Source organism: Elephantulus edwardii, unplaced genomic scaffold, assembly GCF_000299155.1.
Source record: "Elephantulus edwardii isolate Elephantulus edwardi_28Jun2011 unplaced genomic scaffold, EleEdw1.0 scaffold00058, whole genome shotgun sequence".
Lineage (NCBI taxonomy): Eukaryota > Metazoa > Chordata > Mammalia > Macroscelidea > Macroscelididae > Elephantulus > Elephantulus edwardii.
Genome location: NW_006399808.1, coordinates 6,357,480 through 6,374,255, shown reverse-complemented (window position 1 = coordinate 6,374,255; position 16,776 = coordinate 6,357,480). Strand labels below are relative to the sequence as shown.

The window sequence follows — 16,776 nt, the reverse complement described above, 5'->3', positions numbered from 1 at the left end:
TGGAGAGGTCCCTGATGTGTAATGTAAATCCTATTTTGATTTCCTGACTGCTGCACCAAGAGTATAGATTGTGGAACTAAGCAAGTTGACCTTGTTAATAATCTCATTCTCTTCTCCATCTATCATGGTACTGCCAGTTGCCCATTGGTTCCACAGACAATGTGTAGGGGAGTGTGAATTAAGTTCAGAAGTATGTAAGATGTGGTGTGTTAAAGGTAGCTGGTTCAAACTCACCACTGACCCTCTGGCAGAAAGAACCAATCTCCTCCTATGTGATTTACAGCCTCTGAAACCCCACTGCAGTATCAGCTATGAGTTGATTCTGACTCAAAGTCAATGTGACTTTTCTTCTACTGGGTACAATGCTAAGCACATGAAGGAATGTATGTTCCTCATAGCCTTAAGCTGGTGAAAAGTTAAATAGCAATACAAGATTTACAAAAGGCAGTACTAGAAGAGGTCGGCTAGCCATGTGTTTGCAAATGTTTGGGCTGAGGAGGTAAGAGGACTCTGTGGCTGGGATAAGCTCTCTAGGAAGAGAGGACCTGGGAGAGTGGTGGTAAGAGGTCTGCAAGCTGAGTGGAAGGGAAGGCAGGGCCTGGCAATCCTCCTGCCGGCAGAAACCTTGTGGGTGAAAAAAGTCCCCTCTGAATGAATGACTCCACGGGCTAATTGGTGCATTACTTTCTGTGATGGCCTGATAGTACGAGGTAACAAAATGAAAAATCAAATGAGAAATGGAGCCAGGGTATCCAAAAACTTAGTAAATTTTGACATTAGAAATCTAATCAGATTTCATGACGGCTTCTCTGCAGTGACAGCCACGGCCATCCACGTCAGATCAGAGGCCTGTGGTATGTAGCTTCATGTGGCTTTTCTTCCCTTTCCCTCTTTTCCTTTTGCAAAATCAGCATTAGGCTATTTGGAGGACAGGCGAGAACTATTATGTTAAATTGTGCTACCTACAACTTAAGCTTCTGTCTTTGCTAAAGCTGCCAGTTTTTATAAACAACAGAAGACAGAAAGGGTTTACTAAGAATAATGTTGAAGCCCAAAAGAATCCTACAGCCTATAAATCTTAATAGAGGTTCTGAGATTCCAGCAGGCTGGATGTGTCTCTTTTACCCAAGCTCACTCCATCTTGGCTCCCCGGTGATGACTCCAATTTTCTCGAAACACAGGCACGGTGCCTTGAATTTACTTGTGGCACTGTTTGCCTACAAACAGGAATACATGCATATAACCTATGCAAATCAATAAAAACATGTCAGGACCCCTTAGATCGCACCACTCTCCTAAAGCACAATTTATCTTGCTGCAAATGAGTGTAAGGGACTAGGTAACAAATAGCGTCTGATCATTTAACTAGCACCTGTTGTCAATGCATTTGAAAACTGAATTTTTCATTTGACATACAGTAAATTGCATTTTCATATATATCGAATAGAAAAGGGAGTTGGGATGTACATATGCAGCCCTTTATGAATTTTATGAACAATGGGATATTTTAGAGCTGTATGTTTAAAGGGGTCACGTCAAATGCTGCAAATCTATTTGTTTCTCCAGCGTTGGTTGTGAACACATAGCACTTTTCCTATGGTTGGGTGTTGAAGCGCAGCAATGCTGAAAATATAATTATAACATTCATGTTAGGTGAAGGACAATTACTATAATTTTTGTATAAAATTGAATATAACTTAAATGTGTAAATGTTAAATATTATTTTTGAAAAAAGTTTCTCAGGGGAAAATGGCTTTTTTATAAATTACATTTTTCAGTCAATCCCTTTGTAGACTTAAATTATGAGCCACGTGTGTGTGTGTGTGTGTGTGTGTGTGTGTGTGTGTTTAATGCAATACTTTGCAGATGGGTGGCTGTTGCACAAATTCAACAACACTTAGGCTTATCAGCAACAATGGTTTTTACATTAGTGAGCATGGTTTGGCAATATTATTTGACATCTGGAACAAGCTATATTATACCAGACATATCAAGTATAACTGAATGGATCATTTAACTGGCATTTGTTTCAAAAACTCCCACTCTTCAGCTTTTGCCTGGCTGTCATGATATGCTGGCAATGAATCCTGCAACCCCCCAGCTTCCGAGCCTCTCTTCCTGCCATTGCTCTTATCTGCATGCTTACTTCCTACCTTAAGTCAACATTTTGCAGCGCAGGTCCATAGGTTATGAAGGTCAGACTCATGGACAATAGTGCTTGCCCTTTAATGTTATGTAAATTTGCCCTCCCTTAAAAGTGGTTGAACCTTTTCCTACTCACAACAAACACTTCGTCACAGACAGCTTCACTTGCTCCGTGTCCTGCTTTTAAATAACTGAAAAAGCTTGGCATCTATTTTTGCACTAAAGGAGAGCTAAATAGGAACCATATGCACCTGCTTTCTTTCTTGCACATTAGACTTACAGACTTAGATAGGAACAGGTTTTGATTGTGACCCAGGGACTGCATGGAATAGCACTAACATCGTGTTTCTTGTGTCTGTTTCTCTGAGAAGCCCATGATTTCAGGTAACTATCAAGTTTAGTCACTTAGTGACAATTTCAGGAATCAGGCCATCGATCTCGTCATCAGCTCTTTCTCTCATTCCGAGTTCTAGATTGTGGACCACTTGACATATCTATATCATTTGTCGCCGGGAGACCTGCTTTGTTGAATCTTCTGTAAATTGGCCAATGGGATAAGGGGATACTGGGGAGGAACCCTGCTGCTTTATAGCTATAGATAAACAAAAACAATCTCATAAAGACAGAGAGGGAAGAAAATGGAAGTAGAAAGGAATACTAGAATTCTAGCGTTGAAAGTTTCACTTAATCTGTCAGGTCAATTTTCCCTAGCAGCTTGGGCTGTGTAGTTAAAGTCTGAGGAGTTTTCTGTCTCTGCCTTTACTCTGCCGAAGGAGTCTACTTTTTCGATCTCAGAGTCAAGATCATGAAGACTTTCAAGGAGAACCTGGCACACAAATGCTAAAGATCCTTTCAAAAATAAAAAAGCAACACATTTACTTTGTCAAATGATGCTACTGTTGCTGTTTTAATGGCTGTACCAGGGAATGAAGGGTTTATAGTAAAGTAAAAAATTAACAAACCTCACATGGAAGGCAAAGCTAAATCATGAGAAAGTCATAAGCTTGTTTGTTCCCTGTCGCATTTTATAGAATTGTTTTTAGCAACATAAACATGTCAGAAGTTGAGACTTGAAGCTGAAAAGGTTTTCGGTGTTCACACTAATGTGAATAATGCGGGAGCTAACCTTAGTGGTCAGAAAGAAAAGAGGCAGCATGAGCCCTCTAAAGGTCCTCTTTTTTTTTTTTTATGAGTTGGAGATTACTTCATTAATTCAGCTTTTCATTTATTCTATCGATATATTTTGAGATGTTACGTGCAAAGTGAAGTGTGAAATCAAGGATAAAAAAGTAGAAAGTTGGGCCCTTGCTTTCTGAAACTGTTAAAATGTTATCAGAATTCTGTACTTTTAGCTTATTTCTGGTGAAAATTATTGCAGTTAATGAATGGGAAGGGAAAGACTTGATGCTGGTAGTGCCTCATGGGCTTTGTAAGTTTCAGCACTCAGGAAGCAGGCCTTTGGTTTTTAACTGATTCTGGCTGCTGCCATTGGGCTTCATGCTTTCACAACACAATGTTGTAGCAGCAAGTGTGTTGTTTTGGGGGTAGTGGAGTGGCTTCTGATGGCTTTACTGCTTAGTTAGCGGTGTTCCACCCAAGACAGCTACTTAACTGAACAGGCCTGTGGTCATGGCTCCCTGCTTAACTGATAGGCATCCTGGCCTAGCTGCTTTTTCTACTATTTTTTTCCTTCACTGGATTTCATATACATCTGCCTATTTACTTTCAAATTCAGAAGGAGCATTAGGCTCATAAATCTTCTGGGTACGCCAAATGAATTAAAATTTTACCCACTAGAGTTGTTACCTTAATACCTTCCTAATTATCTCACGCGCCCAGACTTTAGATGAAATTGAAATAAATCGGTAAAGGAAGACTGTGTTTCTCCTCTGTTTAAATGCCATCTGCCTTGCACGCTTTGCCCTCAGATCTCTCCTTGCCCTACTTTCTCAGTATCACAATGGGCCTGTTACTTGTGGAACAATTTCCCAAGCTTTCTTGCCTGCTGGCTTCTTACTGGGTTTAACCAATGGGAGACCCTAGGAAGGGATTAGGAAGAAAGTGAGAAGAGAGGTCAAGCTGTGGTGTTTCTTCGTCCATGCTTTGTTTTTGGAGGCTTCTTTGGAAGTACTCCATCACTGGGGTCTCTCTGGCTCCTGCCAGGCCTGGCATATCATGGCTTTAGACTTCGCTGATGACCATTCTTAAAGGGGAGTCAACGGGTTGACTCATGAGATGTGGCTGATGATTTGGAAATAGATTGTCAGGCCTTTCTTACATGACATCTTGGAGTGGACGTAAATGTCCAACCTTTCAGTTATCAGCTAAGCATGCTGTTCTTGGTCTTTATCCCCGTCCTCCCTTCATCCCTTTAGCCTCAGTGTGGCCATAGTTTCTTGCTGTTGCTTTTCTATCACTGGTAAATCTGCTGTGAATATTTGAATTACTTTCTGTTTTCCAGGAATGCCCCTAAATGATGCCTTTTTAGTGCCTAAGGACTTCATGGCAAATCCATGAGCCTTCAAAAAGTCCTTAATATCTCTGTGCAGTAAAAACCTGTTTATTAAGAAAAGTTAAGAATTTAATCTTTCCATATTGGTGTGGCTGTGCATTTTGGCATTAGTTATAGGAGAACATTGTTTGCTGGGTCTGTAGCCAGAGGTGAAAGCAATTGACCACACTCTGAAGATAAACTGGTTTGGGTTTCTTGAGACTTACTTTACTTGTAGTAGCATATAAATTGTGAAATGAGTTGGAAACAAATGCTGGAATCTCTGACTTTATTTTAGATCATTAATATGATAAGCATAGTATTTTCGTATTATGGGAAGTCTCATAATCATAACTCAACCTGGTCACTCTGTGTAGTTTAATAAGGCCAGATTTATTCCATGAGCACCTTGATGACCTGGCATCATGCCAGGCATAAACTAGAAGTAGTCCTCAGTCAATGATGGTCAGTAATCTTTGGACTGGAAATAAAAAAATTAAAAGCTCATCCACAGATTGCCTTGTGTTTAACCATTTTTACATCTTCATTTAGAAATACATTTATAATGGTTAGGAAAAAATCATAAATGACTTTAACTTTAGGTAGTTGTTGTTGTGTATGGTAGACATGGAACTGACTCATAGCTGACCCTCCGGCGGGTTTTCAGAGGCAGGTAATCACATGAGAGGAGGTTGCCCCTCTTTCTTTTTCAGAGCAGCCAGTGGCCTCAAACTACGGACCTTCAGGATTGCAGCACATCTTCTTGCCACTCGGCCACCAGAGCTCCATATTCAATTAGGACAAGCTAGAATTGGCCCCAAACATTGACAAAGCACCTATCAGTTTTAAGAGTTGAACATTTTCAACTCCTTTAAAAGTGTTCAAAACTGGTATTTTCTGTTTCCTTCTTTGAGTTTTAAGGTGTCATGAATTAATTATAAAGAATCTATTAATCTAGTATTTTATTAATAATCTATATTTTGCATCTAGCTCTGGTGGCCTAGAGGTAAAAGCTGCACTGCAGTCCTGAAGGTGCACAGTTTGAATCCATCAGCTACTCTACAGGAGACAAAATGGGAGATTACCTGCCTCTGTAAACCCACCAGAGGATCAGCTATGAGTCAGTTCTGACTCGATGATACACAACAACAGCATATTGCCTGTACACTGTCATCTAGCTTTCCTAAGGGGCAGAATTTGGCCTTGGGAAGGACTAGTGAGTTGCCTAGAAAACCTCAAAGTCAAAAAACAACAGCATATTCAATTACTGTAATTTAATAGAGACATGGAAGTCCTCTATTTTAGTTGCTGAGAGCACACACAGTGCCTGACCTCATGGAATGTGTAATTTACTGGCAAATATTGACAATTAAGGATGATTGTTGTTGTTGTTCTGTGTGATTGAGTAGACTGCAACTCATAGTGGTCCTGTGTCCTTTCCTGAGTCAGGGCAGTTAAATCCTGCCCTTTCCTGAGTCAGGCTCACTCTCTCCAACAGACCAACTCTATTATCTCAGTTACTGTGTCAGTCCATATCATCCTGGGTTTTCCTCTCATGGGCTATTTCTTCACCTTTTAATCATGATGTCCTTCTCCAAGGACTGGTCTCTCCTGGCAACATGTCCAAAGTTTGTGAGATAGAGCTTCGAAATCCTTGCCTCCAAGGAGCAACTTCTTCACCTGTTTGATTTTTTGGCAGTCCATGGTATGTTCAATACTCTTCTCCAGCACCCCAATTCAAATGCATTGATTCTTCTTCTGTCATCCTTATTAAGTGTCCTGATCTCTGATGTGTAGCAAGTAGTCGGGAAGACCATGGCCTAAATCCAGTGCACTTTGGTCTCTAGACAGACATCGCTGCTCTTTAGCACTGGAGAGGCCCATGACAGCAAATTTTCCCAGTGCAATTTGTCATTTGATTTCCTGACCACTGGTGCCAAGGATGATTACTGGGGACATTTTAGGGCCTGAGGGGGAAGAGGTACATTTGGTAAATGGAGATTTAAAAGACCAAAGGAACTTACTTGGTCAAAGTCAAGAGAGAAGAGTCAAGCAGAAGGACCATTATGCTTCTAAATCAGCAGACACAATGACATGGAAGTATTTCAAAGTTGGGTCTTCCTAAAAGTAAAATAATCTTTTATTCATTTTTAAAAATTCTTGGGTTTTTTTGTAACCTTGCCTAGGAGAGCTTATTTTGGTGATGGTGGTAGTTGTACATGATTGCATATGATTGGGTATTATTACTTGTTGATGAGATTTAATTTTCTCATGTTTAAATGTGATCCATTTTCTTGTGTCTAGAACATATTTAAATCACTCAAAATGAGAAACAAAGGAAACCTTATTATTAGTTTAAGTAATTTGTTTATTGAGTTGAGATGATGGGTAGAGGGAGATTCTAATACTGAGATGATATGGATACTCAGATTCTGGAGTGACAGGACAAGCATAAGTCTTTGTGATGACTGGACTAGTCGTATCAGAAAGTTAATTCTGTTTTTATTGTTATTTTTTTTATCCTTTACCCTATTTGTTTTTTTTTCTGGTTTCTGTTCTTTCAACTCAAACCTCATCAACTTGCAATACCCCTGATAAAACTCATTTATAATGCTGACCAAATTTTCTGGCTCCAGCCAGCTGTTCAGTTTTTTCTTGTGGAAGGTCCCAAACTCTTCTCACTACTTGTTCTGAAGATAAATTAGCAACTTCTAAATAATGCAGTGAACCCTAATTCTCTTTGATTAGTAGCGAGTTAGATGATAGCGACCCATTGAAATTGGCCATCAGCATAAATAATGAGTGAATGAACTGATAAAATGCAAAGTCACCGGCCGTCATAAATCAAATGAAATCCACTTTCTCTGGAAGTCACTGAAATTAGAAGTCCATGCTCCTATTAATTATTTTGCCTTCTGAAGACGACAGTGTTATAAATCAGCCTTGAAAGGCCCTTCACTTAGAAAGCTGAAGGAGTGAGGCTGCCTGCAAATTGCTTTGTGTACGCACCTAATTGTTTCTTAAGTAATCTACCTTTGTAGCTTGGTTTCAGGAAACTTAGAAGATACCCTTCCATTGAAATCCATGAATATGGCTATGGGAAAGTCCAGAGAGGGGTGGGCAATTACTCACCCCCTTCCCACGAAAAGGTATCCCTGGTGTCTTTATTTTATGCCTCAGACCCCATCAGGTTGTGTCTGGTAGTCCTGCCTCTCTTTGTCAGGATCCAGGAGGCTGGTGATAATCCCAGGCCATGATATCATCTTGTTTCAACTCAACTTGCATTCAGGCCTGGAAACCAAACTTTATTTAATGTCAGTGAGAGATAAAAATGGGGGCGGGGAAGGAGCAGGGGAAGGGCTCAATAATGAAACAGAGATTGAAAATTTTGTATCTCATGTACATTTTTCCCCCTTTTCATTTTAAGAGTCATTGTAATCTACATATATTAGGTGTGAAATGGCACACAATTTTTGCTAAAGGGTGGGTGGGAAATTATATTCATTTAGGAGCCTATTTTGCAACAGTCATTTAAAAGAGTAACGTTTTCTAGAAATGAGGTTAATTGCATGTAGGAATTGTTTTAAATTAGTTTCATTTTGGACCACTACCTGTCATATTTAAAGTTCTGAAGCTGAGATTAGTGATTAAGGAAAAAAAGAAACAAACCCCAAAAACAGTTCTCCTGGGGGTATTTGAAAAAATTTTGTTGAGCAAAGCGGGCAGAGATGACAGATTCTCCCCTTCCTGTTGTATGGGTGAGGATATTTTTGTCCTACGTGAAGCCTCATGAGTACAACTGTACCAGGGTGACCTGTGGGTTGCTGTGATGCATGAAGCTGTGCCACTGGAGTTTCAAACACCAGCAAGATCACCCATGGTGCACAGGTTTCAGCAGGTCTACCAGCTTAACTCCCAGGAAGCAGGACTGGCTATCTGCTTCTGAAATAATAGGCCTTCAAAAATCCTACAAACAGTAGAGGAACACTATTAAGTATAACGCAAGATGTAGAGCCTGCACATTGGAAAATACTAAAATATGACGAGAAACAGCTGCAAGCATCCATTAATAATTGGAACATGGAATGTGTGATGTATGAATCTAGGAATATTGGATGTTATAAAAATGAAAAAGACATTGTAGGCATTAGTGAACTGAGATGGACTGTTGTTGGCCACTTTGAAACAATCAGATGATCAACACAGCTGGGAATGAAAAATTAAGGGAAAATGGTTTTCTATTCATAGCCAAAAAGACCATTTCAAGATCTATCCTGATGCATAATGCTATGAGTGACAGTATACTGTCCATACACGCACAAGGTAAACCTGTTAATACAACTAGTTTTCAAAAATATGCACCAGTCACTAAGGTGAGGAAGACTGAGGATTTCTACAAACTGTTTCTGTATGAGGTTTATGAAATATATAGTCCAGAGGCAATAAATTATAACTAGTGACTGGAATGCACAGGTTGAAACAAGGAATGACTGATAGTTGGAAAATATGGACTTTGAACTTGGTGACAATAATGAGAGTGGAAATTGAATGATTGAATTTTGTATAATCAGTGATACATTAATTGAAAATATCTTTTTTAAAAATAACAATTGACATCTACACACATGGACCTCATCTGATAGACTCTACAGGAATCAGATTAACTACATTTGTGGGAAAAATCATTGGAGAAGTTCAATATCTGCAGTCAAGACCAGGCCAGACTATTGAACATGTCATCATCCTGTGCAACTAACTTCAAATTGAAGCTGAGGAAAGTAAAAATAAATCCACAAGAACTAAAAGAGAACACTGAATCTATGCCACTTGAATTTAAGACCATTTTTAGAATAGGTTTGATTGAAGACCAGATGTACTGTGGATAACATCATGGACATAATCTATGGAGAAAGCAAAATGTCCTATGAAAATAGAGGAGAAAGAAAAGACCAAAATGGATGCCAGAAGAGACTTTGAAAATTGTACTAGAACATCGAGAAACCAAAACAAAGGGAAGAAATGCCAAAATAAGAGAGATGAAGAGAAGATTTCAAAGGGCAGCTCAAGAAGACAAAGCAAAATATTAAAACAAAATGTGCAGAGCTGGAGTTAGAAAATACAAAGAGGAGACCCTGCTCAGCACTTCTCCAGTTGAAAGAAGTGAAAAACAATTTCCCCCCCTGCAAATTGCAATACTGAAGGATACCATGGGCAAAATCTTGAACAATCCAGGAAGCATCAAAAGAAGATGAAAGCTATGCACAGAGTGACTATACCAGAAAGAATTGGCTAACACAGAACCATTTCAAGAAGTAGCTTATAATCAAGAACCAATGGTAATAAAAGAAGAAATTCAAGTCACACTGAATGAATTGGCAAAAAATAAGGCTCCAGGAACCGATGGAATACCAACTGACGTGTTTCAAAAAACAAATGCAACCCTGGATGTACTCACCAGGTTGTGCCAAGAAATTTGGAAGACAGCTACCTGGCCAACTGACTGTAAGAGATCCATGTTAATTCCCATTTTCAAAAAAGATCAACAGAATATGGAAACTATTGAGCAATATCATTAATATTACATGCATGCAAAATCTTGAAAATTATTAAAAATGGCTAGAACAGTAGTGCATAGAAAACTGTCAGAAATACAACCTAGAATTTCTAAAAAAAGGCTCTAACACCAGAAATACCACTGTTCATGTCAGATGGATCTCAGATGAAAGCAGAGAATACCAGAAGGATGTTTATTTGTGTTTTATTTACTGTGTAAAAACATTTGACTGTGAGGATTACAACAAATGATGGCTGACATTGAAAAGAATGGGAATCTCCAAAAAATTGTGCTGATGTGAAACCTAGACCTAGACCAAGAAACTGTTGTCTGAACAATTCCCCATGCAAGGGAACACTGGATGGCAGAAAATCAAGATAGGTATATGTCAGGTCTGTATCCTTCCTTTATACCTGTTTAGTCTGCATGTTGAACAAGTCATTTGGGAAGCTGGACTTTATGAGAAAAATGTGGCATAAGGATCAGAAGAAGATTCATCAATAACCTGCATTATGTAGATGACACTATCTTGCTTACTAAAAGTAAACAAGACTTGAAATACAAGACCAAAGACTACAGCATTCAACATGATTACATATCAACATCAAGAAGATAGAAGTCCCCACCACCAGGCCTATAGACAACATCATGATAGATGGAGAAAAGATCAAAATAAAAAGATTAAAATAAGATTAAAAATCTTATTTGGATTTACAATCAATATCATTGGTTCCAGCAGTCAAGATATCATAAGACATGTTTCCACGGGAAATTCTGCTGTGAAGGACTTCTCCAAAGTGCTAAAAATCAACAGTGTCAGTTTCAATACGAAGGTGCACCTGATCCAATCTATTATACTTGCTATTTGAAAGTTGAACATTGAAAGAGTGGTAAAAGAATAGTCTATGCCTTTGAGCTGTAATGTTGGAGAAGAGTACTGAATACCCCATGCATGGGCTGTCAAACGTACAAACCAGTATGTCTTAGAGAAGGTGCAATCAGGGTGCTCCTGGGATACAAGGAGACTGAAACTTCATCTCACGTACTTTGAGCATACTTTAAGGAGGAGCCAGTCCTTAGAAAAAGACATCATGCTTGGAAAGATGGAGGGTCAGAGAAAGAGAGGAAGACCCACAACAAGCTGGATTAACACAGTGACTATAACAATGGGCTCAGGTAGATTAGAGGTATGAGGATGGCACAGGACAGGGGAGGGTATAGATCTGCCCTTCCCAGGTTGTTATGGATCAATGCCGTTTAACAACAGTAACAGTTATGGAGAGATATGAGTGACCTTAACTGTGAGTAGAAGCTAGCCTCTGAGAACTCTGGATGGTTTCAAGTATATGCTGTGTGTAGCTTTAGAAGAGACTACTGTCTGGGGAGAAGTGATGTGGGAATTAGATTTTAAAGGGAAAAAAGCATTCATATTGTATGTTTTTCTAAACTTCAGAACTTCTGCTACAGGCCTACCAGATTCCCTCAGTGTCCAGTATAGTGAAATACATTTTCTGGTCTTGGAGAATGACAATTATCTACTGGGTTCTAAGAAACACGTTCTCTTACTTTTCTGTGCTATCATGGTCTGAGTGTCTCTTTCAGTTCTAAATCATCCCCGCAAGAAGATATGGGAGTGCACATGTGTGTTCTTGTGTGTGCGCGCAAATCTGTTCATAGGTAAGTATGTGTGTATTCCTGGATAGCTGGGTGAACAATTTAGCATACAAGATAGTAGTGTAAATCTCTCTCTCTCTGTGCGTGTGTGTGTGTGTTCTGGTGTTAGGCATTAGTCTCAGCTAGATCATTTGCAAAACTCAAAAACCCGTTTGAAAACCATATTGAATGCTGTATAATTGGGCCTTACGTGACAAAATAGAAAGAAGCAGAGTTATTCACAGTGTTAATGAATCCTGAATGTAAATGTGCTCTGAGTTTTGTCCTTGAGCGTAGCCTAGCTTCTCATTTCCCACTGACTCCCTGGGTCACTCTGTTGAAATGTGAGGATTTTGTAATCTCCTGGCTACCCCCGGAGCTGTCTATCCCAGCTATTAGACCTTCCCAGCTCTCACCCACTTCTTACCCCTAATCTTAGAATTCTTGAGAGAGGTGGCTTTTGGAAGAAACAGAGTGCCCAGTCGTTCTGATGTTTTCCTGGAACTCAAGAGTACCTCTCAATGTCCTGAGGTCTAGGAGAGAGGCCTCTGTGTTGTTGTTGTTCTAAGAATGGATGTTACGTCCATCCGCATTATTCCTATGTTTGTCCTGGCTTGAGTTTACATGATGAAGAGGCGCACTAGAAAGTTATAAATTGATAGAAGCCCAGGAGCAGGGGATAAGCTCACCTGCATTATTAGCTTTGGGATTTGCTTCTGGGGTTTGTAAAGGATAAACAAGGTCCAGACCATCTGCAGGGCCATCCATGCTTTCCTGGAATGAGATATTTGTTGCTGAAAATTTGTGGATTTTTAGCCCAGGAAGATAGATTTTCTTTTTCATCGGTGATGCTCCCTACATGACATCTAATCACCATTTGTCCTGGTTTTCCTGGAATGATTTCCATTTATTCCTATATAATATTACTACTATTCCTCATTGCCATCAAGGCAGAATTGACTCTCCACTGGGTTTAGGGGTTTCCCCCCATATTTTTATTTTATATTGGTTTGCATACAAAATAATTATACATTGTGTTTCACACTATCCTTCATTCATATTGTGTTTCATACAATCATTCTCATTCATTCTGTGTTATAAAATTAATCAGCATTGAACTATGCTCACCATTACCCATCTTTTCAAGTCTCCACTGGATGTTTCTCATTTCCTTTACCGTCTCCCTCCACTCACCAAATTGAGTGACCCTGTGATTTCCCTTCACCCATCCTCACCCCTCTGCTCCCACCCTTTCCTCCCTTGGACTCCCATACAGATTATACTAGTTATCCTTCTAGTTTTACAATAATGGCATTGTACAGTATTTGTCCTTAGGAGAGTAAGTTAGTTCACTAGGTTTAATGCTCTCTAGTCTCTCCCAAGTTATGTAGTTATTTTAGAAATCATTGCTCCTGAGTTCTGTGTAGTATTCCATCATGTGAATGTACCACAGTTTCTCAGTTGGATTGTGGTTGGACATTTAGGCTGTTTCCATGTTCTTGTGATTGTGAATAATGTTGCTACAATGAACACTGCTGGACAAATCTTCATTTGTGTCTGAGTTCTAATTTCTTTGGGATATATTCCTGGCATCCCCTGGGCTTTCAAGGTTGCAAGTTTTACAGAAAGAGATAACTCATTTTCCCCTGCCTGTAGCTGTGGGAGGATTCGAAGCACAAGAGAGATGCAAACTTTGGTTTAGTAACCCAAATCCCTATGTTATATGTCATGACCACCCACACCATCCCAGCTTCATTATTGCATTTGCTCCCCCCATTACTTCCATTTTCAAAAGTATCCAGATATCGATGATGACTCTCTATTATTTTTTTTAAAATATTTTTTGTTCCTGCCTCCAACAGGAAATACCAGATTGATATTATCAAAGCTTTAGAGACATGCAGACCTTGAATTTACTCTGTCATGTGTGATATTAGACAAGCTAATGTCTGTGATTTCTGCTTCCTTTTCTGTAAATCTTCGACTGATTTTTCACATCTGGGAAGTTTGGGTTTCTGGATCTGCTCAAGTCATTTATCAGTAGATTCTTGACTCACTCACCTCCCTAATTGAGTCTGTCTTGGAAAGTGAATGTTGTATTTGGGGTATGTCCATTTCATTAAGGAAAAGATTTGTGAATGGAGAATGTATTCCTTTCCCGTTTAGGCCAGTTCCTTTCCTCTAAGGCCCCAGGATCCTGAAAGGCCCCTGGGAGGAGGTAGGTAGGGACGGGTGTTTATTTCTGCAGCATGTGCACTTAGGGAATCTGGGAGAATTTATAAATCCATCATTCCAAGTCATTAGGCGACATGTTGGTCAGTCCAGGAGACTATCTTCTCATTAATTCAGGGGAGATTTACTTGTGTCACCCTCATTAGTATTTATGGGATTTATCCACATCAATCGCTAGTGCATTAACAGGGAAATAACTAAACCTCCCAGGGTTTGTTGGCGCTAATAAAATGAGCTGGAAGTTCCAGAAACCACCATGATCAGAAGTCTTCTAAACCAGGGTCTGTAATTGATGCTTTCAAAGTTCCCTCAGGATGTTTTCCTGTTCACTTCCCTTCCAGTGCCATTTGCATATTAGTTTAGTCTCACAAGGCTTGTGTGTGGATTTTTGAGTAGAGTCCATTTCTTTTAAATCCTAAAATGATAGGAGATAACCTAATGACATGTTGAAAACATCACCGTCCAACCAGATCATGCATATAAAGGAAGGGTTAAATGTCTTACATAATTCTTTTTGTTTGGACCTGCTTATAAAAAAATAAATAAATATGCCTTGAATGTAAATATGTTTTTTATGTATTCCGAACATAAAGATAGCTCTGTCCTACCATATTGATTTATTAGATTCTCTGACATTTTAGTTGTGGTCGTTATGTTATATTTATGAGATGAATGTTGGATTCCCTCATTATGTTATCCTCATTTATTTTACATACTTTTATGGCTGGTTATGCATCGCTTTACAGTTAAAGCTTTATTGCAGCTGTTAGCGTTGAGGGGGAGGGGAAGGCAAGTAGTTATTGATTGGAATTTACATGTTTACTGTTGTAATCATGATTTATTTAATCTGTTTGCACATATAAATATAAGCCCACTCTCTGAAATGGAAAAAAAGTACTGTGTATTTTTAGGAGCCACTCTTAGATCCTTTTGGAATGGAAGTTTTGGGGAGGAACTAGTGGCTTTGGTGATTTGCACTTTCCTTACAGCCTCACAATTAAAAATGGACTTTGGAACCAGAGGACCTGGGTTCAAATACCAGTGGTATTCTTATCAACTGCAGGCTGGGGTAGGGTGAAAGTCTCTGTGTTTCACTTTTATGTTATCTGTACTCACCTCAGGAGCTTGATGCTGGACAGAGGCATAGTGACCCTATGAACAAAAGATCTGAACCCTGCTCTATCCTGCACCATCCTCATGCTTCCTGACACAAAGGAGCCCATTGCAGCATTCACAGCATCAGTCCACTTGATTGAAGATCTTCCTATCCTTCCCTGACCCTCCACCCTTCCCAAGATCATGTCCTTCTCCAAGGAATAGACCCTCCTAGCAACATGCCCAAAGTGTGTGAGGTGAAACCTCATCATCCTTGCCTCCAAAGAGCACTCCGGCTGCACACTCTCTAAGACATATCTGTTTGTTCTCTTGGCTGTCCATGGGATGTTCAGTGCTCTTCTCCAGCATCACAACTAAAAAGCATCACTTCTTTCCCCCGCCCCCCCCCCTAATTAAGTAGGGCCATGGGAAAGTCTGCTGTTAGGGACCTCTGCAAAGTACTGAAGAGCAATGGTGTCTCTCTGGAGACTAAGGTGTGTCTGATACAGGCCATAGTCTTCGCAATCACTTGTTATGCATCAGAGAGTTGGACAATGACCAAAGAGGATAGAAGGAGAATTGATGCCTTTGAGCTGTGGTGCTGGAGAAGAGTACAGAGAATACCATGGACGGCTAGGAAAACAAACAGATTTGTCCTGGAAAGGGTTAAACCGGGTGGCTCCTTGGAGGCAAGGATTCTGAGACTCAGTCTAACATACTTTGGACATGTTGTGAGGAGAGACCGGTCCTTGGAGAAGGACATCATGCTTGGGAGGGTGGAGGGACAGCGCAGGAGAGGAAGGCCTTCTATGAGGTGGATTGATTCAGTGACTGGGATGATTGGGATGGGAGTGTCAGAGACAGTGCGATTGGCACAGGACAGAGCGGAGTTTAGGGCTGTTGTACATAGGGTCGCTATGAGTCGCAAGCGACTCGACGGCACATAACAACAACAACAAATTAAGTAGAGGATCAGCAAAAGAGAAGACCCTGAGTGAGATGGGCTGACCTAGTGACTGCAGCCACGGATACCCAGCCGACAATGGTGAGGATCGGGCTGCAGGATCAGGCAAACTTTGATTCTGTGTGCGTGGGGCCATGAGGTCAGAGCTGCCTGGGCAGCACCCAACAACAACATTGTTTATGAGGGTTCCAGTGCAAATAGTTAAAACTCTTGATTAGGATCTGAAAGTTGGTAGTGTGAATCCATCAAGAGGCACCTCAGAAGACTGTCTCAGTATTCAGCTTTATAAGGTCATGGCCTTAAAAGCTCTACAAGTTAGTTAGTTCTATGCTGCCCACAGTGGGTTACAATAAGTCAGACTCAACTTGGCAGCAACAATTAACAACATAGGTTATGCGAAAGCCAAGAAAGAGACGAATTCATTCAAGTCTGCAGGTTAGTCCATAAAATTTACCTCTTCCTCCAGCATATGTTATAAAACAGGTTTTCGTTTCAGGCTTGCCTTTAGCTCACTTTTAAGGATTCCCTGCATTTTGCCTCAGTCTTTTCATCCATCAGTTGGGTTTAATATTATCTGTCTAACAGTGTGGTTTAGTAGTAAGAGGGACGCTGGATTAGAGTCAAAAGAAATTTTATAAGCCC

General features: G+C 40.0%; 1 protein-coding gene across 1 annotated transcript in view; it reads right to left on the bottom strand.

The window, feature by feature from the left end:
- The window catches only part of LOC102850710 (zinc finger MYND domain-containing protein 12-like), a 72,114-nt gene extending 59,503 nt beyond the window's left edge, over positions 1-12,611 (bottom strand). Inside the window, exons 1-3 of the mRNA XM_006887562.1 lie at positions 12,533-12,611; positions 2,909-2,994; positions 1,136-1,217 (exon numbers count right to left, since the gene is read on the bottom strand). Of these exons, the coding sequence (XP_006887624.1) occupies positions 1,136-1,217; positions 2,909-2,994; positions 12,533-12,611 (247 nt within the window). The remainder of the gene's footprint in view (positions 1-1,135; positions 1,218-2,908; positions 2,995-12,532) is intronic.
- Between the last annotated feature and the right edge of the window lie 4,165 nt (positions 12,612-16,776).